The sequence below is a fragment of the Agrilus planipennis genome, unplaced genomic scaffold (genome assembly GCF_000699045.2).
Source record: "Agrilus planipennis isolate EAB-ADULT unplaced genomic scaffold, Apla_2.0 scaffold183, whole genome shotgun sequence".
Taxonomy (NCBI): Eukaryota; Metazoa; Arthropoda; class Insecta; order Coleoptera; family Buprestidae; genus Agrilus; species Agrilus planipennis.
This window is the reverse complement of record NW_020438983.1, coordinates 144,776-171,965: the sequence shown is the minus strand read 5'-3', so window position 1 is coordinate 171,965 and position 27,190 is coordinate 144,776. Positions and strand designations below refer to the sequence as shown.

Sequence of the window (27,190 nt, the reverse complement as noted above, 5' to 3'; positions counted from 1 at the left end):
TATTACTTGTTCTGATCGAGGTTGCAAGTTCACACGGTTAACGATCTTTTGTTCCTGTTTCAGCAAAATCGGTATCTTACTGTTGTCTGCAAATCTAATGTAGTTACTTTGTAAATCTAAGTTGCAATTTAGTGATTTCAGAAATTCAATGCCTAGGATGCCATCCAGAGATATATCTAATGGTGAAACATGAAATTTTATATCTTTTCCTTTGAATGTTGTGGTGATTGAACCTACTGTTTTAAATGAGTCAGCGTTAAGTCCTGAGATTGTTATTCTATCGTTTGTGTTTATGAACTTCTTGAACTCAGATTTGTACTTTATAAGGTTAACGGAGGCGCCGGTGTCAATTAACAGCGTAACTGGAATATTTTTTACTTTTGATGAAATGTATGGTAATATTTCGGTAATAATTTTAGTGGTATTGATTTTAAAGGTACAAAGGTTTTCAAAATTTGAGGGATTTTGATTTAATTGAACGAACAACCCTCTTCTGTTTCGTTCGTTTTCGCGTTTAAATGATTTTCTTCAATTTCCTCATTGTCGGAATCATCAATTTCACTTTGATCGTTTGCAATTTCGCATGTTTTGATCTTGGATGATTCTGAAGGGAAACCTTTAAAGGGTGAGCCCGAAAAACTGGGCCTAGAATGCTTATCACTATAACGTGAAAATTTCGAGGTACTGGGTTGCTGAGAATCAAAATTAGGATTTATTCGAGAGTCATTAGTTGGTTCTCTTTTTATAAAAGGTTTTTTAATGGCAATTTTATTAGCTGTGTTAATGCTTTTTTGGGTTTTAAATTGAGTATATTTTTCTTGGTCATCTCTTTCTTTTAGTCTTTTGTAGGCTACGAGTGCATGAGAAAAAGCTACTTCGAGTGTTTCAGCTTTAGTATGAGCTATTGAAATTTCGACATCTTTAGGGATATTGTTTAAGAAAGTGGTAGTAGCGATTTTATCAATAAAATCGGAAAGAACTGTAATAGGATCTGAATCATCAGAAATGTTTTCGGTAGCGGATGCTGTAAGATCGTCTCGTATTTTGGCGATCTTATTATACGTATCTTTGATTGAAATTTTATTAGAATTTCGAAACATTATTAAATCGGATATTAAACCTTCGGAAGAACGTTCTAATCCAAAATTTGTTATCAATGCTTTTTTGATATTTTCCCACTTATCATAGTGTCTTGCTAAAATTATGCGTCCTGCGCGCCCTGACAAACGATTAAGAACAATTCTCAATAGGTATTGCACATCAGAAATTTTCGCATTTTCAAAAACGAAGTCTATCGTTTCTACGTATTGGTGTAACGGCACGTTATCACCATCGAAATGAGGTATTAATTCTAAAAGTTCTCTTCTAGAATAATTTGCATTTTCCTCTAATTCAAATGAGGTTTCCGAAATATTAGGATTCGACATTTTATAAATGTTTATAGAGAATGATACTTAAAAAAGGAAACTACTTTTTAGAGAAAAATTGGTACAAAAGGGGTAAAAGGAAGTGGCAAATAACTTAGACCACCTACCTTGAATATGCTGCTACGGCGAAGATCACCAGGTAGCCAAATCTCATTTGTCCTCTGCGGAAGAAAGTGTAGGCGAGACCAATCGTCTTCTTTTTCGAAACGTCCGGGTGTCCGTAAGAGGCGAAAGGCTTCTTGGGAAACACACTTAAAAATTCGTCAGTCCACAAAAAGTCACGAAACACAGAATGTTATTTAAACTGTCCGTATTCGACTGTCCACAATTGGGCCACGAAACACGGGATGTATTTAAATTGTCTGTTTTCGCACTTTTTCTTTCAACTTACGAATTAAACGGACCCGAATATCCTACTGACTGCGCCAAATGTTATATTCCAAAATTGGAACAAAGACTTTTTAAAAAAAGTTTATTAATACAAAGTACAAACTATACTAGGTCTAGTCTTAAGCTAGAATAACTACTCTATTTTATGAACGGCTTTTATAAACTATATCCTGTAAATGCAATGTCAGCAAAAGATGTCTTTATGAATCACACTATATCTTGCCTTAACATATATAAGACATTATACTGATGAACAATTGCAACAATGAAATGATTTCTTTTGTTAACAATGTAAATTTTAAATTAAATTTGACAGATATTTTTGGATTTATGGTAAAAAATCCGATAACACTGCTTAACTAACATGGCAAAGGAATTATGCGCTGCTTAAATGGTTTCACTTCTTATTGATAGAATAGCACAACAGTTTGTTGCAAAACTTTTTATTGTTAGTTCATAATAATTAATTTGTCACGCCCTCCCTAGCCCCCTTTAGGAAACTTGCGAAAAGGCGGATGGAGGTTGGGGGAGACGAATGAGACGATCGAAACGAAGACAAAAGAGAGGAAATATTATTTATCTGTGGAATATCATACTATCTAAATCATTCGAAAAAACCATTATACATAAAAAATTGCACTAGGACAAGCGGACGCTGAATCGAATCGATGACCTCTCGAATGCTATCTATTATGTAGTCTAGAACCTAGACAGCAAGACTACTCCGCTTGATAACATAAAATACTGGTGACTACAAATATTCTTACATATTAATTTTGGTAGGGGTTGTGGGCGTCGAGGGAAAATATAAAACTAAATATGTACTTAAAAAGGTATCGTTTTACAAAAAGAAAATACTATCCCGAGTAAAAATTATTCTTTCCAATTTCGCTCTACCGAATTTCAACCAAACTACTCCATAAATTTCTCTAAAATATTACCGGAAAAGGTCCGTTTGCAGGACTAAACCGCCGATTGTGTACGAATGAAGTACTGAAACAGTACCGCATTTAGTACGAAAAGAACACGGATATAGCACCGATTGCTTTCCAGAAAGCTACTGAAATACCACCGAACGAGCGACGCATTTATACTAAAAAAGCGCCGAAACAGCACTAAAGGGGTACTAAAATATTTGATTTTGTATGTGATGCTGTTTTGGTGCTATTATAAGTTGTATGTTTTTTGGCGAAGCGCTCTCTGAAGGCTCTTTCGGATCTTTGTTAATGTGGTGCTAGTTTGGAGCTGTTTTAGAGTTTCAAAGGGCAGTGTTTTGGCTATAATTTTAGAATTTAAATTTTCGTCTAATTCGTGGGAACTATTTCCGTGGTAATTTAGGTCATTTCATATATTTAGAGGAAATTCGATGGTGTTATAATTATTATTTTTACTCAGGATTTTACCTTTTTTCTGTTATGAAATTGTATTTGAATAAATTTTGAAAACACATATCGTTAACATTATACTGTGATTTCAACGCTTTAACTGAATGATTTCAAAGCACTCCATTACTTATAAACCGTATTGTACAGGTGCTTTAGGTGCTTCATTTTTGAAGTAACTATTTTTGGATTTATATCGACTACTCGTTCCTTGAGTTTTACTTCCACTTAATCACTAATAAAAGAGCTATAAAGGATATCTATAAATAGACATAACTCCTTGGAGACAATGGAAAGAAATCGGAAATATTTCAGGTAGTTAATCATAACTTTGTACCGTTGTCAGTACAACAATAAGAAATTGAGGCGAGAAATTTCAGTAGTTTAGGAAAGGGAAATATCAGTAGCGTTTGACACAAAAACCTGCATTATATCAAAAAAGGTCCTACGTAAATCAACCTTGAAATGTTCAAAAATAATTCAAAAGTTGTTATTATCCCAGTAATAGATGCGAGTATATTTGGAACAGAAACGCTGGAATGTTAACATACAATGTCAGCATACATTGAACAAATTTTGACGAAATTTTAAAAAATCAGATGGAACAAACCACGCGGTTTAACGATAAAATTGCTTGGAGAACAGTACTTATAGATATTTATAGATATATATTGTTAACATTAGGATGTTTAAAGGTAAAACTATGTCTTAAACGCATTAACCCGAATCGATTTTTTTTAAAATTCTATTTAAACTTAAACTCCACTTAAACTTTCGTATACCGTTAAACATTAATTCCTATTCCAAATTTTGATATTTTAGAAGAAGCATTTAAAGGTCAAAAACGGACAGACAGACACACGAGTGAACCTATAAGGGTTCCGATTTTCATTTGGACGTATGGAACCCTAACCCGAAACCCAAATTAAAATTGTAATTAAAAAAAACATGTTCTCCCGTACATTCAAATTGCAAATGTACATTTTTACGCACAATATTGTTTTGTTGAAAGATTTACCACGTTATATTCAGACCATAGACTTTTTATTAATTTTCCTGTAATATATAAGTAAAGAGCTATTTTCTCTATTTTTTTCAAAATTTAAGGTTCGGTAGTTTCGGAGATAAGGATGGGGGGAATGGCCAATTTTCATTTGTTTTCTTAAATAACTTTAAAACAATTTATATGAATATATTTGAAACCCTTACAACAAGCTCATTTATTTAATATGTCACACGGTACGGTACAGTTTGAAAAACCTTTTTTTTAATTTCTTATTGGTCCCCTAAAAATGACCCTCATGTTCAAAATTAATTTATTTACGTTATGCGTCCGTGTTTGGCTCATAGACATTCAAATGTTTATTAATTTTCAACTTAATTAGTCTAGTACAATCGGAGCAAATTGACTGTGGCCGACGCACAGACATTTCGTTCGAAAAATTGGGAAATTCACTTAATGAATTGAAGAAGTGCTAAAAATGTTAAATAAATAAAATTAGTTTAGTACAACTGTAGGGATAGATGTGTAAGGGCAAAAGATTAGTATGCTTAGATTTGCAGATGATATAGCAGTATTAGCATCTAGCAAGGAGGACCTAGAGATAGCTTTAAATAAAATGGAAGCGGTACTGACAGATCAGTACAGTATGAAAATAAATAAAAGTAAAACTAAAATACTGATATGCAAAGGAAGAAAAAGTAGGGAAAGGGCGAATATAAAGATATGAGACGAAAAATTAGAAGAAGTGGCTGATTTTAGAAACCTAGGAAGTCAGATAAGTCAGGATGGAAGGAGTAGTAGGGACATAAAGCAGAAGATAGCGCAGGGTCGTGTCGCCTTTAATAAAAAGAAGTCACTTCTATGCTCGCGAACGGTTAATAGAGAAATTCGAAAAAGGTTGTTAAAGGTGTATGTTTGGAGCACAGCATTGTACGGGTGCGAAACATGGACAGTGGGCGCGGCGGAAAAGAAAAGGTTAGAAGCGTTCGAAATGTGGTGTTATACGCGGATGATGAGGATATCGTGGGTAGAAAAGGTTAGAAATGAAGAGGTATTGGAAAGAATAGGAGAACAGAGGACTCTATGGATGTCAATAAAAAATAGGCGAGATAGGTTGGTAAGACACCTTCTTAGGGATGAAGGTCTAGTCAGAGACATATTAGAGGCAGAAACAGGAGTTAGGAGGGGTAGAGGTAGACCTAGATTAGATTACTGTTCGCAAACAGTTAAGGATGTGGGTTGTTCTAGTTTTAGGGAAATGCGAAATTTAGCTCAGGATAGGAAAGAGTGGAGGTACGTGTCCAACCAGTCTTAGGACTGACGACCTTATGATGATGATGAGTACCCCCCTTTTTTGTTCTCTTAATGCTAATTTCTGAAAAATTCTAAAGTGACCCAACTGAAATGGGAGGGGTTCATTTAAATACCACGACCGCGGTTTTTTGGTATTGTTTATCAGAAACCATTGCTCCCTGAGTTTATTTAAGAACAGTAGATTTTTAACCGATTTTATCTAAAAAGTATTGTGGTGTATTCTCGAATGTTGTTCCGATTTCCTGTAGAACGGTTATGTTGTTTCAAAGCATCGGTACGTCTATGCGCTTGATGCCCTAATAACCATTTGCATGTAACACCTAATTATACCAATTAAGATGCACATTAGGTTGCCGCTCGTCCTACTTTCGTAAGAACTGTTTACGTTTAACACTGTCATTGTACCGTTTAAAGAAAAAGGTAGGTATTTATCATTAATTAAAGAAATTATAAAATGCAACAAGTTTAGGTCGTCTAGAAGACAGGCACATATGTACCATTTAAGGAAATCAAAAATAAAACAACTGAAGGTTAGAGTACAGACATTTAAACCCGTCCACTTTTTTGCAATTGTTTAGTTTCAACTGGAAAAAGTACGTCAAGCTTGGCGATTTTCAATTAAAACTAGTAATAACATCCTGAATATCGAAAGAAGCCCGTACAGTTAGTTTCATTCCTTTATTTGACGTTTTACCATAATTCCAGAATGTCTTACCATTCCCTATTTTAATTGCTATTCTAAGGCGCATAATTTTTTTTACAAAATTTTACAAAACCCCATTGTTCCATAATACGCTAAATTGATGGCTTTTACAGCAATTCTACAAACTAAAAGATGATATTAATAAATGTAGCTGTTTTATGGACACTGTACGACTATATCCATTAACAAAAAATAATTGCTTTCAGTTGAAAAGAGAATTACAACAGTTTCGTAACATTTGCGTTGGTACATGTTTATATCTTACAGATAATTTTTTTGTTGGTTGAAGTACTAGATGTTCTAGCCAGAACATACTATTCGTTGAGAATTATTCTGTTCTAGATATAATTCAACAAATTCCTACTTCATTAATTGTTTATTATAAAATCTAAATAAATTTATTTCGTTAGGAATTTACACGCTGCGTCGCGTCGCGTCGCGTCGCTCGCTAGATTAAGTTAAAGGTATTTCCTTATCAATATTACTTATGTAAATGGGTCACACACACGTCATGGCGTTAGTAATATGTACTTGCATCTCGTGCTTCTCCTCCCTTTTTTTTTTACGGGTTAATGATCGTATCCCTCTAATTTGAACACTTTACCACCCTCTGCCGCAAGTAAAGATTTTCTAGATGAATTACTCTTGTGACAGGTTCCTTTAGGAAAAAAAGCATGAATGTTACTTTCACACGTGCAGACGTACATATTAGGATGTTTCTTAGTAATTTATTCCTGAAAACGGATCTGTTTTTTTAGAAGCACATTTAGCCATAAATAGTTCACAAAACATTATCAAATGATTCCCCACAAAAAGGGATAACACTTATTGGCTCATAAAAAGTTCCATCAGAGATTTTGGTTAAATTTACTTGAAAAAATTACACCTTTGTATTAAAATGTATACCGGTTGTAGCTACATGTATTAGGCATGTAACCATTATATATTTTTTTAAAATGATCACTTGGATTAAAAAGATTAAAGAAACATGAAATATATAAAAAAATTGAAGTTTTGGATTTCACTATTAACATTCACAATGATATCCCCAAAGCAAACTCGCCCTTTTATTTCAATTGTAGGGGTACAATATGTAAAAAAAAACATTAATCTATTAAATCAAAAATGCAAGGGTCACATATCTCCATAGTGAGCTTTTATCTATAATTAATCGACGGGGTAGATAAATAGTTTATTGTAGATTTTACAACAATTTAATATTATTGTTTAACATGTTTTATTAAGTAATAACTACCTAGTTCACCCTTCTAAGTTTTGTTAGCAGCTACACCTACTTTAAACGAAACGAGATTAAATAGGTATTAATAAGGACACACCCTGTATCTTAACTGACCTCAATGTAGCTTCTATGACAATGAGTTCTACCGTAGATTAAACAAATTCATTTCATTTAATTATGAAAATTTTAGAAATATTATGTATTTAGCAGAATTTATTAATTGAATTTACATCAGTTTATGAAATTACTTGACGCTTATTCGAGAAACGTTTTGCTTGTTGTTGAAACTAACTTGTGGTAGTACTCAATTTCCTTCAAACATTTACTCAATTTACCTTGAATGTAAACGATTTTATCGACTACCGCTATCAATATCTATTGGTGATGAAAAGTTATGTTATCCTGAAAATGTGGTTTACAACATAATAAATTCAGTTCCAAGAAATGTACATTTGACCTTATATCGAATCGAAAGTAATTGTTAATTTATTACTTTTTGTTGATTCAAATAATTATACTTGCAAAACGTCACCCTCTACCATGTAACAGGAAAGGTCACGAGTTCATTTAAAAAATTGAAACGTGCAACAAGAAAATTTTAAATTATAATAGTATTACCCTTAAAATCCTGAAGACGCACGGTTAGGGCGGCCGAAACGAAGAACGTATTGATGCGACGGTGGCATTTTAACATCACTTTGCCAGAAAACATAAAACGGGATGATGAAAGTGGTAATAGCCCAACTCTAAGTTTCTAATACTACTAAGGATTTTACGGTAAAAACCGTACATACGCATGTCGTCGGGACGCTTGTGTATACAATGCGCCGTCGTGACCATAGCGCCACCGTTTAGTAACGCCAGTCACCAACTTGAGCCACTTGCTAATCAATAACTTTCGTAGAATCGGTTCGACATACTACAAAACATAATGATCGAATAATGTTTTAATTGACCTAAACCGATACTTTATTCCAAGCAATTTATACTTAAAAGGGCAATTTTATGCAAATACCAGTAATCGAATACAGGTAGTAATTCGAGTCGAATTATTTGTTGCTTTTCCAATCCTAATTGGTGAGCGACCCTTGTAAGGGGACGAGCAACAGAAGGTATTATATTCGTCTAAAAATTCTCGTGATTCCCTGACCTCGTGAAGTCGAAAATAGGGTTTCCCATAAATACCTCTGCCTGTCGATCGATCTTGTGCCGATATTTTTTTAATAATCAATCATTTCCGATAAATTATGCTTTTTGAAAATTAGTTTTATTTTTCATTTTCAGTTGTACCAGTATATGCAATGTAATCTCGTGTAGATTAGCAATTGTAACGTAACGGACAGTAAATTAAAGTTCAATTAATTCGGCTAGAAGATTAAAAATTTACTTTGTTTCTGAATACAAGTTTTACTAGTAAGATTGTTTAAGCATAACGAAAAGATTATCTTAATAGGAATTCATCCCTTTTACTCAATAAATGGAGAGTAGAGAAAATAAAACATTACTTTCAATAAATTAGTAATTACATTAAAAATTAGTAAATATTTAACTACTAGTTGTATTTCGTTCAAAACAAATACAATTCGTTATGTTTAATAATTATAAATGATAAAGATAAATTAGGTAATAGACTTAAATCTGGAATCTACAGATTAAACTGTGATAATTGTAATTCTGTAGGTCAAACTGGTCGTTCATTTTGAGAACGCATCAAAGAGCGTCAAAAAACGTTTCAACTTGAAAATTATACCTCTGCATATGTAGAACGTTTAATAAACTTTTATATTAATTTAATAAAAAAGCTGGAAAGGTTAGTTAACGAAAATTTTGGAAAAACGGTAAAAAGGATTTTGTCAAAATAAAAAAGGGGAACTAAAAAGCGAAAAAATGAGAAATATTGTATCCTTGACTTAAGAATGCAAATTACACTGACCGATATATAACAGAAATTATTGTTAAAAAGCAATTCAATAGAACCGTTTGGGCTGATGGTGAGTAAAATGGTTTAATAATTGCTTAGTGGCGCATCGTGATGAAATTAAATTCCACCCTACTTGTCTACAATTCGTCTCGTTTGAGCTTTTAAGTTTTGATACAAATAATATAACATTTTAATTGAAATCTGTCAAAAAATCATGAGACAAAGAGCTTTGGAGAAATATCTTGATTCTTTTTAAATTTGCATTGTATCTTTCAACTGATGATGTCTGACGTTGGCTTTTCTAAAATTTTTGTTTCCCTTATTGTTCCGTCTAAATTATTTCGTGTTATAAATTTCTCAAGAGGTATATGCCCATTCAAAGCTCTAGAGTTGTTCTTTAAATAAATAATATTTTAAGTTACTCCTTTTAAAATGTGGGGCAACTTTCAGCAAGTATTTAGCTTGTTCTTAGTATAACACTCTAAAATACTCAAAAAAAGGAAATTCAGCTGATAAATATTGTGCAGGATTTATGCATCTTCTACATCGATCCACCAAGAATTTCCTTTTTTTAACAATAATAAACCAGTTGCTCAGGTACCAATTCCCTTCCCCACATATATAATTCAGAATAGTTTTTCCAGACACATCCTCCCTTACATACCCTTTATGTACTAATGCTATTTAGGTAACAACACTAAATAGGGTGTCGAATTTGTGCGCAATTTCAAAATAAAATGATTTTAAAACAGAATCTTAACCAATATTATAAATGCGAATGTGACCTTGTTTGTTGCCATTTTAGGTCTTAACTACTCAACCGATCATCATGAAATTTTGTACACATATTGTTAGGGGCTACAGAAAAGGGCGCAGGGTACCTTTTATCCATAAAAATAAACCAAATCGCATTTTACTAAAAGTTCGATATTTTTTATTTTATCGGATAAAATATGAAATAAAACGAAGAAATATCTTCTAACTCAATTTAGTTTATTTCTTAGTTGGAGCATATAAATATGCGTTTTTGTACACAATATCAAATTGAATTAAGAATCTTGCACTTATTGCTGTTATATGTACAAAACAGTATTAAATTTTCTAGCAAAGAACGTATTGTACCGATTAATAATAATGAATAATAATCATGCCAAAAGATTATTTTTTTTTAAATTATAACAATATCTTGCTAAACCTGCCAGCGAAGGGAACAAGAAACAGTTATGCAGTTATAAATACAACTTATAACACTACAAGTTTTGACAATAATAATATAAATGGCAACACCTACAAAATAACCAAAAAAATACAGTACGTGTAAAATATCACAATTCGTATTTCGGCAATCTGCACGTTTTCCTCTCTAACCAACCATTCTAGGATCACCATTCACCACATCACGTCTAAGTACATTCACTGCTAGAATAAAAAATTAATTTTTTATAAAGAATGACATTTCTCTTTTCGATAGGATTTACGGATTTTTCGCAGGAGTTAAATTAAACAAAAATCATACATCTTCCTACTTGGTAAGAAAATAAGGCAATTAAGAAATTTAGAAATATACAAATTATTTTGTAGCTTTAGGCCGGTTTTCATATTTAAAGATCGATCTTACATCTTCGTTTTTTTTTTAATAGATGAACATCCCACATTCTTATTTATTACTTGCGAACAGTAATCTGATATACGTCTTCTTCTGCCCCACTTTACTCCTGTTTGTGCTTATAGTATGTCTAGGTAATCCTTTATGTCTCAGGTGTCCTAACATCGCATTTCTCTAATTTTTTAAAATAATCTATGAATATGGAATTGTCAGTTAGAAGTACATAACGTGTTTATGTATTTGTATAAATAAATATATAAAATTTTTATCTCGAAAATAAAGCAAGAGAATTGGTTCGTACTTTACTCCTTCGAGAAATGCGTAAGTGCTATCAAAAGCTAATGATAATGATCTAAAACATATAATTACCTTAACTTCAAAAGATAAGTTTAAGTCACTGCATTGTCGCAACGCTACTGATGCTGCCGCTGATATGGGCTGAACTACCTAGAGTANAGCTTGAAATTAAAGATCATTAAATTAGAGATAAGTTTTACTATAAGTAAACTCAAACAAATTGACAAACAAATCAGGTTAACAATCAGGAAAGCTTATACCATTTTACCTCCTTACATTATTCAGGAAAACAAAAAAAAAAAAAAATAAAAGAAATTATATAAACTTTTTATCTCGAAAATAAAGCAAGAGAATTGGTTCGTACTTTACTCCTTCGAGAAATGCGTAAGTGCTATCAAAAGCTAATGATAATGATCTAAAACATATAATTACCTTAACTTCAAAAGATAAGTTTAAGTCACTGCATTGTCGCAACGCTACTGATGCTGCCGCTGATATGGGCTGAACTACCTAGAGTAGAAGACAGATCTTGATAACTAAATTGTGGAAAATAGGGCTCTTCCTGAATAGCTCCAAGTGGTCCATGATCTGGAGGTGTTAGCTCGACGCTTTCGCCAGTAAATTCAGTGTCGAAGTACCTAGTATCTGTGTCGTTCGTCACCTGAGGTTTAAATGGAGGTGGGATCTGTAACACAAGAAATGGTTAACATAAAGTCATAAGCATTATCATCTGTATATTTCAAATTACACACCTTCTTTTGCTCCAAATCTTTCCAATTGATACAACTGAAGAAGGGATGAGCCATTATTTCTCTAGCGTCGTCTGGACCACCTCCTAAACGCCTTGTTGGATCTTTTATTAAAAGACCTGACAACAGGTCTTTGGCTTCGCCACTTAAGGTTTTAGGAAACTTGACATCTTCCATTATTATCAGAGTAAAGAGAACATCATGATCACGGTTATAAAATGGCAGCCTACCGCACATCTGAAATTTTTATAAATACTTAGCAATATTCATTCTACCTCAAATGAATAATTATTACAAGTATCGACTAATTAATCATCTATAAAACATTAACAGATCCTTAACTAATGTTACAATTCTTTATCGATGTAATAATTTAAATTTACCATTTCGTACATGACGACTCCAATGCCCCACCAGTCCACTGCTCTGCCATAATCATTGTCTTCTAAAACTTCGGGTGCTAAATATTCGGGTGTTCCACAAAATGTTTTCGTTGTGGTACCGTATGTAATATCCTCTTTACAAAGACCGAAATCTGCAATTTTTATGTGTCCATCCTTATCTAGCAGAAGATTTTCCAATTTAAGATCTCTGTAAATAATTCCTTGGGAATGCAAATAGGCCAGTGCCGATATAATTTCGGCTCCATAAAATCTAGTGCGGTCTTCAGAAAATACACGTTCTCTGGAAAGATGGAAAAACAGCTCGCCTCCATTGACATATTCCATTACGAAGCATAAGCGATCATTTGTTTGGAATGAGTATTTCAATGACTAAAATAAGAAGACAATTTAATCTTATTTAAGTGTAAGAAATACATGGTTAGTGTTAAATATTTTAAATATAAATATCCATAAAATTACATTTTAAAACTACATATAATTTGCTACCATACTAAACTCATGAAATCTTACTATCAGAAATGGATGCCGCGTAGACCTCAAAACGCGACTTTCGGTTAGAGTATGAGCAACTTCGTCTTTTTGAGTAATTACTTCTTTTTTTAATATCTTCATGGCATATAATCGGCCAGTGGCCTTCTCCCTACATAAAATAACTTTACCAAATGTGCCCTTTCCCAAAACCTTCAAGAATTCAAAATTTTCCAATGTAACTTTTCTTTTGCCGCTAGATTTTGAACTTGAAGTTCCCTGTCGAGAAAATTTCTCACATAAGTCTTCAACAGTTGAGCTTCCTTCCATTTCCAAAGGATTCAAACTAGTCATATCTACATCCTCACATTCTGAGGATAATCTGTCTGAAACCATTTTAATAGCTGCCATCCATTCTTCTCTATATGAAAATAAGAAGCATAAAGAGACAAACAGTTAAGTTTTGCTAAGAAGATGCTTCACCTTTCTTTATCAGAGTCGACATGGAACATTCTTTCAATAACAGTGGTCCACTGTAAGCCTCTTAAAATAAACGTAAACGGTTTGGGTTTGTCTGTTGACATAATTTGACAACCTTTTACTGTAAAATTATTAAGAGGATCTCCCAATGAGTTTATATCAGGCTTGTTTTTAAAACCTATTAAGGAGCCATTATCCAACAAAACAAAGTATCTACAAATATATAGATACAGACTTTATTCTTAATATATGAAGAATTAAAACCTTGGTCTCCAGTTCTTAATACGCTCCCCTCTTTTATAAAGCCAGCCTTCTTTAACTACAGTGACATTGGTAAATGACTGCACTGACAATCCGACATGCCCATCGGACATGTTTATGGACTCATTCATGGTTTTAACTAAAGTGAAAATAAAAAAAGCTCTTATAATTATTATATTAATGATATATATCATAAAAGCAAGATGAGATGTAAGCCAAGATTTGTTTATTAAATAAATAATAAAGGTATTTATTTAGTATAGCATTTACTGCACAACTTAAATATATTAGGTACGATAATTATTTTCTGAAGTGATAGAAGTTCAACAAGTAAAATATTTTTGAAACGTATGAATTTCATATTCAAAACATTCGTTTCAAAACAAAGTAATCTAACATTGTAATCATTGTAAATAATGACGCAAGGAGATTGAAAACAAGCGTGATCATTAATAACAGAAAAATATGTAGGAAAAGGTATTTGCACAAGTAATTTTCATAAAATTTGGTATTTATTTTGAAGTAGATACTGCGCATTTTGGCCGACACCCAAATTGAGGTTATAATATAAAATTGCACGACTCCACGAGCTAAATACATTAAAATTCCTTTAAAAAGTTAACGTTTGTATACGTTAATTATTTGTATAAATTGTTATTCCAAACATTTTCAGCCAGTTATGAAATTTATAATGAAAATAGAAAATTGGTGACATTTCCAAATCTACCTACCTTGTCTACTTTACAAATGAAATTTAATTAAAGAAAATAAACACTCAAAAATTCACCAACTTAAATTCAATTTACACAACTATTTAATTATTTGAATTTACAGTTTATGACCATTAATTAGGAAACAACAGTTAAGTAACAATCATTTTAAAATTTCACTTTACAGATATGGAAAGAAAAATATGTACTTATGACTGACTCTCCCATAGAATATTGTTGTTGAATGCTAGTTGAATGGGGCTTGAAGGCCGCGAATACCATTGATACAGTAAACAATTTCTTGGTTATTAACATCTTCAATAGGTGGCGCAGTTAGTCTGTGTGGCAGTGATTTAGGGGTTGGCCCCTAAAGTAATAATAAATTTGTAATAGTGTCTTGGATAGTGATAAAGATCATAAAAGTAAAATAGTTCGAAGATACTGCTCTTAATTTTAACTTGTTAATATGAATTGCCATCTTCTGTTTCCAAAAGTAATACATCATACTTATTTAGTAATATTTTAACGGGCATCCTAATAAAAAGAATTATGAAGTTGTAAGGAGTATTTCTCGAAACAACATTAGTTTTAGTTTGTTATTTTTCCAACAACAACGTATTTTTGAATGGAATAATTTCTATAACAGCAATTGAATAAAACAAAGTAAAATAATTAATTTATTACATTAAATTTAAAATTACATGGCCACAAAACATATACTATGCTAGTTGCTTATCTAAATAACTGTAAGAAGAACGATAAAAACACTGTAACAATATTGTAGAATTATTCAAATACTTTTTGTGTGAATGAAAGACGAGATGACGTGATGAATTTTTTCATATTCGAAGGAAAGCGAAAAATTTTTCTGTAGGTAGAAATCACTTTCGTTTACGTAAATAGATTAATATTCACTGTAATGCAATAACGGCCTAATTAGATGCTGTAGTATACCTTAAAACAAATAAAAACAATATATATAACAGTGCCCACCGAATATTACCAGAAATAAAATTTAGTATTTTAATTTTATTGCTAATATTAACCCACAGAATCAAAGGTGATGTACATACTTATTTTCTGTAGCAATGCGGAGGTAATAGCCTGTTATTGTTTTAAATTAATACAAATATGTTAAGAATTTTTCTGTTTTAGTTTTTATGTATATAAGTGCTTATACTTAAACATATTTAAGATTTTATACAAATAAGGGTACTTATACAAATCATTTGCGAAATTACTGTTGCAAAAATTTAAAATACGAAATTTTTATGTTTTACTATAAATTAAGGTGCGCATCCTAAACCAGCTCTTAGTGGGTGAGCGCATAGAAGAGTCACAGCTCCGGGCTTGATAGATTAAGTGGCCTAATTTTTATTTAATTTAGAAAGATTGAAATAATACTGAAAATTAAAAACGGTATCACTAATTAAATTAATATTAAAAATTAAACACTAAACTGACAACTTATTTAATATAATACTTTTTTTAAGTTATCTTAAAATAATAATATCCTTGGAGGAGTCTTTCTTTAAATTTTAGACCTGGATCCCGTTTCGCTTAATTAATCTGATTGTGATTGATCTGTAATTACTTAACTTCTAATCGCGCTTGTCGTTCATCAACATTTCATTGGGGCTATTACCTCTTACAATCAAAATAAATGTCCCTTTTAGTAAGGTCAAAATAGCAGCGTTCTTTATGCTTTGCAATCTGTGATTTTAAATTTAAATTGTAACAAAGGTAACAATTCAGCTTTTCGAATAGGTCTTATTGCTAAATCTAAAAAAAAAAGAGAAAATAAAAGAGAATGAATAAGCTAATATCGTGTGTTTAATTCCATGACTGATTTATAGTGTTTGAAATGTTGAAGTAATAAAAATTGATAATCGGTTTTTCGAAAATCCGTTCGAAATTATGGAAAAACTTTGTGCAAATCACACCCACTTATGTATGTGTACAACTGAATCTATTTAAGGCTGTGGACTTAAGCGAAATAGAAACGTATGTAATGTCTTTGTACAAAAAGCTCTGTTTAAATTTCACAACATGCATATTAAATCTAGAGGACCTAATTATTATATCGTACACCTAGCTACAGAAGATATTGCAATGGTAATGTCAATAAGTATATTATTTACTTATAATGGTGATTGATAGTTAGGTAGTTAAGTTTATTAACTCTTTTTAACAGCGAATAGCTACATTAATTCGATTATCATTACAATATCCGTTACATCAGTGGTACGGTACGGTTACATTTACACAATATGGACTCTTGTTTCAGTAGCTTCTTTTATTGTATATTTAAAAAATTAAATCTTTAAAAATTAAGCTGCACCTGCATCACAAATTACGCTACAGTTTATTATCGAGACTTATATAGCCTTTAAGTACAAAAAATAAATTATTAAATACCTGCAGTTATTGGAATGATTTACAATTTCTTACAAATAGAAAACAATAACGTAACGTTATAACACAAAATCATCAACATATAACTAAAGCTCTCAACGAAAGGTAGCATTTCTTTTTTAACTACATACATACACGATGTAAATACGTCTAGAACACAATTCGAGAAAATGACAACTAATTACCGTAACGGACTGTATTTAAAAACCAAGCCGATTTGGATAAATAAACGCTGCCAAGCATTTTATAGATATCAATAAGGTTAGTTTTTTTTTTTTCAATTTATAAGGTGATGTTTGTGTAAATTATTCTTTAACTTCGAAATATTTGTAAGTAGGGTTTTCGTAACCGTTTATCTGCATATTGGCTACATGTCTTTCTTCGGGCGTTGCAGCTTGATCGACTTCTATAAATCCTTGCCCTTGAGGAGAACGTGCAGATCGACGTCTTGCAACCGCAACTCCCACCACTATAGCTGCCATCAATGCCATTCCAGCAAATGCAAGGGTGAAGTAAACCCCTTTGCCATCCTTTTGATTATAAACTTCCCGATGCATTGAATAACTCTAAAATATACACACTTTCGCAGATCATAAATTCAACGAAGTATGTATACGTTTCACGTTTAGATTTTGTAAGACATACAGTAAAAGTTCCTTATTCACAGTTTCCTTATTCGCGGGTGAAAAAATTGCAATCCAGTTCCTGTATTCGCAGCTAAAATTTATTTATTCGCGGATGCACTTGGAAAAGGATTCGGTGTCATTTATTAAGAGGATTAACGGGAATAAACCGCTCGTGCCTAGTGTGAATTTTTCCGGAAACATGGGTTTCTCTTCTCAACATTGTGATTTAACGCTACGAGATAAATATGTGCTTTTTTGTATAGTAACAGACAAAGGTTCACACTAACTCATTACGTTTGTGGTTTTCAATAATACGGTCATTAAAAGCTTTTACAAGTGTTTAAAGTTGATGCTTCTTGTAGGACACATTTTCAATAGAAATTAAAAAAAATTAAAAAATGGCCTTCGACAGGATTTAGAACAAAGCTTTATCTATCTTACTACACAATTTCAAACCTCTGTTCCAAATATTAAACTCATGATATCTAGAACCGATGAGCATGTTTTTACTTACATGCCAAGGCAGATTTTATAAAAGATATAACAGAGTAAACAGAAAAGGATTCGGTTTTATTTTTCAACGTATCGACATCTTTTAAGTACTGTTGCCTCGTGCCGAGGCGACTTTTATAAAAGATGTAACCGAGTGGACTAATTCAAAATTCAAAACAAGAAAAAATCACTAAATTTTTTAAACCTTTGTCTAAAGGTGATTATAACGATTAATTTTAATTGCGAACTTTTCAATAAATTGATTTTATTCTGATTGGTTTTATTTTAGAATCTTAGAACGTATCCCCTATGATTCCATACTAATGATCATTCCATATCCACGGTTTCTGTATTCGAGGCATATTTATGGAACGTGTACCCCGCGAATAAAGAGCTTTTACTGTATAAAATTTTTAGGCGTGAAAACTTGGTTTGAACCAGAAAAAATTTTAACTTACTGCTTCTCCATGACTTAGATCATGAGACATTGCATGTGCAACTCTAATCACGTCTTGTTGGTGTGCCACAGCTGCCACTTCTTCTACAGCTTGTTGAACGGCGGCATCGTCGACCTCTTTGCGGTGGTCTATTGTAGTAATGGAGTTACTGACCATTTCAGATGTTGCGCTGCTGCTTGATGTTGGCATAAAGGTTGTCTAAAATGTATTAACAAATTATCTTTTGCTTTGACTTTAAGTAAAATTGATTCAATGAATTACCTTGTCATCGGAAATAGATTCATCTTCCATATTTTCTGCGTCAAAATTGGTAATTTTTTTGCCCAAAGCTGCCTCCACCCGTTTCTTCTCCTCGCGAAGTTCCATCCTTTCCTTTTTCCTTTGCTCTTTCCTAGCCTTTTCTTGTATCCTTTGCCGCTCTCTTTCGGCTTGTTTGTTAACAACTTCGGATTTATATTTATCCAAAATAGCAGCTTCAGCGTCCGTAGTCATGGCAAGAAGAGATCCAGGAGTCTCGTCTTTGGATCTAAGAGCTTGCAGATAATCATCCATCAATTGACCAATTTTTGTAGAGAGATCGGGGAATCTTTTCAACATTTGCATACTTTGATTAACGGTCCTATCGATATCAGTTAAACGTTCGAGTGTTCGAGGCTGTTCTCGGGCCGCAGCATCTAAACTACTTTGGAGGAGATGGCGATAATGGGTAATGGCGTGAGCTCTGTCTTTATGAAGAGCTCTAAGGAGTTTTTGTAAACACTTCTGCACCCTGTGCGTCTATAAAAACATGCGTTAAAATGTAATCTTAGTGGATGCAAATAGAAAAGACTTACATTTGGTGGTTGATCGTTTAACGCTTGGGTGTAACATGTCATTGCTTCTTTTTTCCTTTGATTGATATGTGCAAGTACTCTTTGCTGATGCATTGCAGCTAATTGATGTTTTTCGGCGTCTTCCTCTTCTTCAAGAGCTTGCACCGTTTGCTGGAATCTCTTGGTCATTCTTAACTTGAAAGCTTCAGCGCCTCTGGGGTCGTTATTTTTCATTTCCTGATATTTTTCTTCCAAATCAGACCAATCCTTCATTACTTTAGTTACTTTTTCACGATGGGCTTCTTCTAAGCGTTCCTGTAAAAAAAGTCAATAATCGATTATTTGGTTCGTCTTTGTAATACAATATACAATACTTGTGCTTCTTTGTAGCTTTGATGTTCATTCCTGGGATCAAAGTGGGTAAAGTAAGGATCAGGCGTAGGTAATGGCGTATTTTTAGTTGGAGTTGAAATTGTACTTGATGCTTCAGTGGACTTGGGAATATAAGTAGTACTGGACGGAGTAGTATCCCAATCAGAATCTGAATCATCGTAATCATCATCATCATCTTCCTCCAAATTGGGATCTTCAGAAAGCTCGGTATCATCACCTAAATCGTCTAAATCATCTTTGTCTTCATCTTCATCTTCATCTTCATACGAGTCTTCATCAGAATCCAAAATATCTTGTTGGTCACTTTTCAATGCTGTCAAATCGATTGGCTTCTTGGGTTTGAGGTTCTCTGCAGGAAAAACAAATTTAACTTAAACTAGGAAACTAAATAATTCCGAAGGTCACAGAAGATGGAGAAAAGAGTAGAAGCGGAACGATGCGGAAAAGCCGGAAATTTTATTATTTCCCTCTTTACCTACTTACATTTAACTGCTCGTAATAAAGTTATTCAGATACAGTTAAATTTTTTTATTAAAGAGCGAGCGAGATTTTTGAAGAATTCTTATTACGTCCTCATTATGTGCATGGTATATAATATTAAATGCTATTTCAGACTTCAGAGCCAACTAATCCGTCCTTTGAATTGTAAAAGTAAAATTTTCCGGTTACTTTCATTTCGATTTGCAAACATTCCTACATGAAACGTTTGCTTTTTTTTGTACTGCTGCCTCGAGATTAATTTGAAATGTTTGAGCGGATTTGCCCTATCACAAATTTTACCGCTGTTTTGTGAGCGAATGCACAATTAAAAAATGAATGGCGTGCAATTTTATACGTGGCCTGTATTCATCCAAGTGAAATTAACAAAATCTGCTCAAAATGTTATAAACGGCTGAATTCTATTGTGAATTTTCAATATAACCTGATAATTCTTTACAAACGTTAAATATAAACTAACGGGAAATCAATAAAGAAAATTGACCTCTGTAACTACCGTACTAGTTAAATTAAAGTTAATTAGATTGGGGATGTCGGTAGGTGTTGATGAGTTTGTGATAAATTGACCAGCCAGTTCTGGTTTATTTTAATTTTATTTGATTTTTTTAGTTGCAGTCTTTTGAGTTTATTTATATTAGATCTTTTTAATTTGAAGGTGGATGTTTCTGAAGCTTATCTATTGTCTACGAGAAAATTCATAAATAATACGAGGTGAAATGGTATAAGCTTTCCGGATTGTTAACCTAATTTGTTTGAGTTTACTTATAGTAAAGCTTATCTCTAATTTAATGATCTTTAATTTCAAGCTTGTTTTGTTGGTCACAGCTCGCCAGTTTGGTGGATGGATTGGTGTCATTGGTGTAGATGGACAGCAGATTGTCTAAACAAGTCAGATATTCGGGGAATACTCCAAAACGTTTACAGTTGAGTAAAAATATTTTTCTGTTCAATAGTGATGAATAGTAAACACCAAAAAGACATCACTTTTGAGCAGAAGAACCAAACTGGCGAGCTGTGACCAACAAAACAAGCTTGAAATTAAAGATCATTAAATTAGAGATAAGTTTTACTATAAGTAAACTCAAACAAATTGACAAACAAATCAGGTTAACAATCAGGAAAGCTTATACCATTTTACCTCCTTACATTATTCAGGAAAACAAAAAAAAAATCAAATGAAATTAAAATAAACCAGAACTGGCTAGTTAATTTAACACAAACCTACCGAACACCCTCAATTTAATTATCTTTAATTTAACTGGGACAAGCTTGTAATTTTTTAGAATAACATATACCTACATAGTAGTGTAAACCTGTAAACCGCAAAAAAACAGCTGTTTGTCGGTTTTTTCTCGGTATATTTAACATGTAATAATTAACAGATTAAATATAAAACACTAATTCATGCTCATTAAATGACAGCAACAAATGCATAGAAGCACGGAGCTAATACGGGTTCGTCCGGCTGGCCAAGGGTAATGATTGAAAATTCTGGCCCATGTGCGGCTCCACACTAAATAATTTCAATATAACGTAAAATTTGAAACTGCAAGTATGCAACTTCACTGCTTACTGTAAATTTGCAGCATTTTTATTGAATTATGTATAGATATCTATTACTTTGTCAAAATCGAAAGCTATTGAGATTTATTCTTAATGAACATGATTGTTAAATTACTTAGGTAATCTAGATAAGGAACTCGAGGTGTTTTTAGTTATATGGAATTTAAAGCGGTGGGCCCAACCTTCGCCCTGCCAAAAATAAAGCTGACTACGTTCCTAAATATACAAGAAAAGTAACGAAATATCATTTTTTAATTACCATTCTGTGGGGTATATAAGAATATATCTACAAATGTGCATATACATAGGTTCGAAATGGGTCCAGCATGTATGTTTATTAGGGTAGGCCGAAAATACGCTTTTTTTTTAATTTATTTAATTAATATCAGAAATATTGTTTATTATACTAAAAGAAGAACTGTACCAAGAGAAAAAAATTTGAGTCGATATCTTATATCAGATAATTTCTGTAATAATGAATGATTTACCGATTATTTTTTATCCATAAAAAGAATGGAAATTAAGAAGACTGTCAAATTTTTCACTAAAAGTGCAATTATCTTAGAAATTAGTAATCGTACATAATTTGCTATAAGGACTTTTTTTGGTATAGAACTGAATTCTCGATCAAATTGAGTTCAGAAAAAAAAAAAATTTAAACGCTTTGAACTATGGCTCAATTTGAGAGGAGTCTAAGATTTCGATTCAAATTTTTTCCCTTGGCACAGTTTCTTCTTTTAGTATGATGAACAATATTTCTGATATTAATTAAAGAAATAGAAAAAAGCGGATTTTCGGTTCACCCTAATGTATATGGTGTATCATCCCTCAATTTAAACAACGGTACCTTTCAAATGTTTTGGACAGCAAACAAATTCAACGCCACTGAAGAGGGAGATGCCACAAGGAAGTAACATAGCAAACGATCTCAGCTGAAAACCACGCTCTTGACAGGCATTCGCAGCTGTTGTATTCCAACGGCTGAAAGTCCAACAATTACTCTGGTTGTGAATGTGGTCGAAAAGACAGTTTTCAGGAACCAGCAACGCGTCCGACTGGAAAGGACCTTCTGCAACGAAACAATTATTTGTATTCCCACAACTAATTCTAGAAAACGAAAATAATAGAAAATAAATTGGTTCTGAATTACTGAAAACTGTAAAATATGATATATTTAAATGAAAAAAGTAACAAGAAATCATTTTATACCACAATTAGTTTTCAAATTTAAGTGTTATTCCGAAACGTTAGAAGAACAAATAATACCGGGACGGTACACAGGATTTATCCTTGGAGGGGCTTTTTATAAAATTTTTATTTAACGCCGTATATAGGCGAGACTTTTTTACTTAAAAAATCCAAATTTTGATAAACTCGTTTGGAATTATTATACAAAGATTTAAAGGAATAATTTTATCACTATCGGAAGCTTATACTGATCTTTTAAGCTGTGCATGATGAAATAATTTTTTGTAAAAGATTTTGTATTTTATTTAAAAGGCACGCTTGCTGGCTGATCGTCCTGCAAGACGCTAATATGAGATGCACGAGTGAAAGAAAGACAGCAGTAGTCAGTGGGAATGTATAGAAATATCTAAAAGAAAAAGAAAAATTTCTTTGGTGCTCTTTATTAAATTTAGTTTATCAAATATATATAAAATATTAGCTTCTAAAAACCGTACTTTTTAATAACTTTTTTAAGCGTAGAAAATTATCAAGATGAAACCAAAGAATAAAAAAATGTTTTTTGCCATTTGTTTAAACAATCTTAATTTAAACAATACCTGACCGACTTACCGACTATAACCTACATCATTGTATTTAGGAGAATCTTCCGAACAAAATTTCGTAAAATAGTTTAATCTGAATAATTTTTCCCACTCACCCACTTTTTTGCCTGAATTAATATGATAAACCATTTACAAATAGCAAAATTATCGTTAATGCCCGATTTCCAACATTTATTATACATAGCCATGAAGGATATACCGTTTTACCGTTAAATCCAAAAAATTTATATTTATATAAGCGCCTGCTTATAGTATTGTTAAAGACATGTTTTCGTAAAATTTACTTTACATTTAATTTCTTATATTTGTAATAAAGAATTATACAGGGAGCTATCCGCTTTACAAACAGGATAGATAACATAAGAATATTTCGAACTTTTTTTAGATGAAATCAAATCGTTAATCTTCATAGTATTTACAAAGTGCAATATTAAGCAGTTAGAAAAAGCCGGTTTAGTGAAATCAAAACGTCTTTTTTCTGGTTAAATATGAAAACGAAAATAGGCGCGACTTGAGAGAGCAAGCTTTGCTGGATAACTGGAAATAATCCCTCTTCAAACGTGTGGCTCTTTCATGTTGTACTCTTCATCGCCAGTTCGAGCAATATTTAGTTTTCCAAGCGTAATAACGCAGCTTTTGTGTGCTGGGCGCTTTCCTCTGTGAGAGGCGAAGGATAAAAGTGATAAATATTCTCGCTCTTATTCCTTTGTTTTCGACGTAAATTGCCAGTTAATAAACCGTGTTATGTGCACATCTTTATACACACTAGGAAATGCACCACATTATCTAGTTGTATAAACACCACGATATACCTACATATAATCCTAAGCGCGCACTTATATGAGGGCAAAGGGTAAAAGGTCACTTATTTTGTTTCGGGCACAGCATAGAAAAATACTAAACAATTCCGAATGAAGTAACAACTCACTAAATTTTATATCGATCGCGTTTACACTTCAACAACAACGTTCGATTGAAGCTGCACCGGTTCTGACTTTGCTTTACCGTATCCAAACCCGGTACCCGAGTACCGGATTCAAGCCGGGTACCCGGCCAACCTCCAATGAATCTATTGAAGCAGGCAGGAGTTTCTATGAATTTATATAATATCTTCTCTTATAGCGACGAATAAAGTTTTTACAACGTAAATTTGATTTTTTTTTTAATCCGGATATCGGGTGGTCAATGCGGACTTTTGTTTGGTTCGATAGTGTGTACAAAATTGTCTTATACATACAACAAACCCGCTTATTCATCAAGGATTTCTATCATCAAAGGCACCTACCACAAAATTTAGTAATCGATTCGTTACAGCCGGAGAACGGAGCCTGAAAGTCTTTTTAGCTTTAGTTTCATTTCATTTTGATCAATCAGTTGTTCCAATAAAAGTTGTATGAAATTGCATATTTTACAATCACATTTGCAGTACTGTATATATTTGTTTCTGTTTTATATGGATGAATTATATATTTCTTTTATAAGCTCCTAAATACAGTGTAAACTCTATATAACGACACTTAAGGGACTGAACATTTTTCGGCGTTATAAAGAGTGGTCGTTAAATGGAGAGAAATAAAAGATATTATTTTACTATTCTATAATAATATGCATTTACCAATATAGTACACATTTTGCACACGAACATTATTATTCATACATTGCGTATAGTTTGTTATCTTCGTCTGATGTTTTTTGCTGCTCCAATATTTTAATTGTATTTTGTTACGTATCTTACTCATATCTTGAGATACTGCTGGATCAATTTGATTATATAAAAGTATTTTTTTAATAATTTCGCTGCCTCAATTGCTTGTTTGATGCTTGGTGGAGGGACAGGATCGTTTTCTTCAACAACATACACAGCTGCAGTTCTTATCTATTTCGGCAACTTAGAAAGTACTGCTCAATGATTTGTAACACCGCATTGTTGTCGTTAAATAGAGTGAGCGTAACGCTATATAGAGTGTGGTATTGTATTGAAAACAATGTAAACCAACCAGTCAAGCAATTTCGACGTTTTAAGGAGTTTGACGTTAAATCGAGTGACGTTATAAAGAGTTTACACTGTACTTACCTATGTTTTTTAAATAAATACATATATTGTTTGCAACGTTCATAGTCTATAACAGCCGAATTTTGTCGGCTCTTTCGAAATGGCTATAACCGAATTTTACGCCAATGGAAACAATGAATAACAAAGGGGGCATTTATAACTTTACCGTAGGCGAATATGTACTACGTTATTGTTATTTATTTTTTATAATTTCATCAACCAATTTATAATTCTTATTTGAACGATTATTATTTTAGGTGGTATTATTATTTCTACCTGTATTGTTGCCGGAAACTTTACGTGAAAGCTTTCACCCAGTAAAACCGAAAAATATTACATATTCAAACAAAATTACATAAAAACACTTAACAGTTACTAAAGTTTTATTACAGAATTATGTACTAAGGATTTTAGTTTCACTAGCTCACCAAATGATCTATCTGATCACAATAATAATTAGTCAAAATTTAAACAATGGTTTTACTAAATAATTTTAACAGGGTTTAATTTTTAAGGTTCAATAATAACAGAATAGGTTGTAGATATCGTCAAGTACACTATTAGTATTAATTAACGATTTAATTAAACCAATATTGTAAAACTACCCCTATTACAATGTAATTTGACGGAAACAAGGAGCAGGGAAGTTAAAGCTGTTTTGATTGATTTCCCAATAAACATGCACATACAATATATACCATCCCCTTTAATGCTTGCTGGGTAGGGAAAGTAGGAAATTATGGAAACTAAGCACACAAGGTCCCAGTACCCATTGCAGAGAGCGCCGCCACCACAGCGTCCGTCGCGTCGCCGGCATTTAAATTAAACATGTGCCCCGAGTGGGGCTTTATTTGAAATGTCGTTGTCGTTCGCGAACGATAAAGTACCAGCCCGAGTTATGCAAATATCGGATTGTCGCCCATCTAACGGTGCTGTTTGAGTCAGTAATTAAATTTTGGTTATATAGAGCGGTTCTCGAAGTTAATTGCGTGATGGATTTAGTATTGCGGCTATAGTACACTGTACGCGCCGCAATTGCGACCGCGGTCGCATTGCACGGTAATATGTTTGCCAAATTGAACGGCTCCACTACTGTACCATCTCCATTTTGCTGCGGTTTTACAATTTACCTATACATACGTCTGCCTTTGTGTAAAATTATCTACTTAGTGTACTTTTAATTACAAAAATTCTACACCATACGGCGGTAAAATGTTATATATCAAGTGTTTTTCGTATCTGACAGATAGGGACATAAAAATCCATTAAAATATTGACGACTACTATTCGTTTCAGGAAGTTAGGGATATGCCCCTTCCCTTTATTAGGATGCGCCGTAGCAAAATTCCAAATTCAATCATATGTGTCTGCGGAGCTCATTTCTTCATCGATCATCGAGCGAGAGCTAGACAAAAATGTGCAGTACCATTTGAAAAATTATTTAAACTGCCTCGTTATAATTTAAGAATAAGCTTTATTTAAAAGCATATTTAGCCAAAAATAAGAACAAGTGAATTAACTTAACGCTCTGCAGACCTATAAAACGTTTGCTTTGTTTTCTATTGTTAATTTATATACATTTTTGTTTTAAGAAATTGCTAAACATTTTCGTCTAGTACTGTACACTTCTAGTCGATCTCCTAAGACCGCCAAACGAGACCTCTGCTCGTTCAAGCTTGTTCCAACTATTTCTGTCTTGCTCACGCCTAGTGTGTATTCTTTCTATCTTCGCGCA

The 27,190-nt window shown here is 32.7% G+C and overlaps 3 protein-coding genes and 1 long non-coding RNA gene across 9 annotated transcripts in view; 1 reads left to right on the top strand and 3 right to left on the bottom strand.

The window, feature by feature from the left end:
* LOC108737788 overlaps positions 1–8,204 on the bottom strand; it is a 27,523-nt gene extending 19,319 nt beyond the window's left edge. For all 3 annotated transcript variants that reach the window (XM_018470884.2, XM_018470887.2, XM_018470885.2), the window contains exon 1: positions 8,078–8,204. The gene's annotated coding sequence lies outside the window, so the exon portion shown is untranslated. The remainder of the gene's footprint in view (positions 1–8,077) is intronic.
* The window catches only part of LOC108737795, a 198,204-nt gene that overhangs the window by 109,198 nt on the left and 61,816 nt on the right, over positions 1–27,190 (top strand). The window lies entirely within an intron of this gene.
* On the bottom strand, positions 10,353–14,585 carry LOC108737793 (RAC serine/threonine-protein kinase). 4 transcript variants are annotated; one of them, XM_025975574.1, is made up of 9 exons: positions 14,377–14,585; positions 13,649–13,784; positions 13,388–13,597; positions 12,947–13,325; positions 12,416–12,805; positions 12,036–12,269; positions 11,794–11,968; positions 11,356–11,433; positions 10,353–10,799 (listed from the first exon to the last, which is right to left on the bottom strand). In XM_025975574.1, the coding sequence occupies exons 2-8, from the start codon at positions 13,774–13,776 to the stop codon at positions 11,381–11,383; spliced, it is 1,569 nt and encodes a 522-aa protein (XP_025831359.1). In that variant the 5' UTR covers positions 13,777–13,784; positions 14,377–14,585; the 3' UTR covers positions 10,353–10,799; positions 11,356–11,380. The 4 variants fall into 4 exon arrangements, with proteins under 4 accessions (XP_025831359.1, XP_025831360.1, XP_018326397.1 ...); XM_025975575.1 differs by having other exon boundaries at positions 10,353–10,796; XM_018470895.2 differs by lacking the exon at positions 11,356–11,433 and having other exon boundaries at positions 10,353–10,796; positions 11,716–11,968.
* The window catches only part of LOC108737789 (amyloid-beta-like protein), a 61,851-nt gene continuing 50,027 nt past the window's right edge, over positions 15,367–27,190 (bottom strand). The window contains exons 3-8 of the mRNA XM_018470888.2: positions 22,460–22,681; positions 19,533–19,900; positions 19,180–19,473; positions 18,608–19,123; positions 18,347–18,544; positions 15,367–17,336 (exon numbers count right to left, since the gene is read on the bottom strand). Of these exons, the coding sequence (XP_018326390.2) occupies positions 17,076–17,336; positions 18,347–18,544; positions 18,608–19,123; positions 19,180–19,473; positions 19,533–19,900; positions 22,460–22,681 (1,859 nt within the window). The 3' untranslated portion in view covers positions 15,367–17,075. The remainder of the gene's footprint in view (positions 17,337–18,346; positions 18,545–18,607; positions 19,124–19,179; positions 19,474–19,532; positions 19,901–22,459; positions 22,682–27,190) is intronic.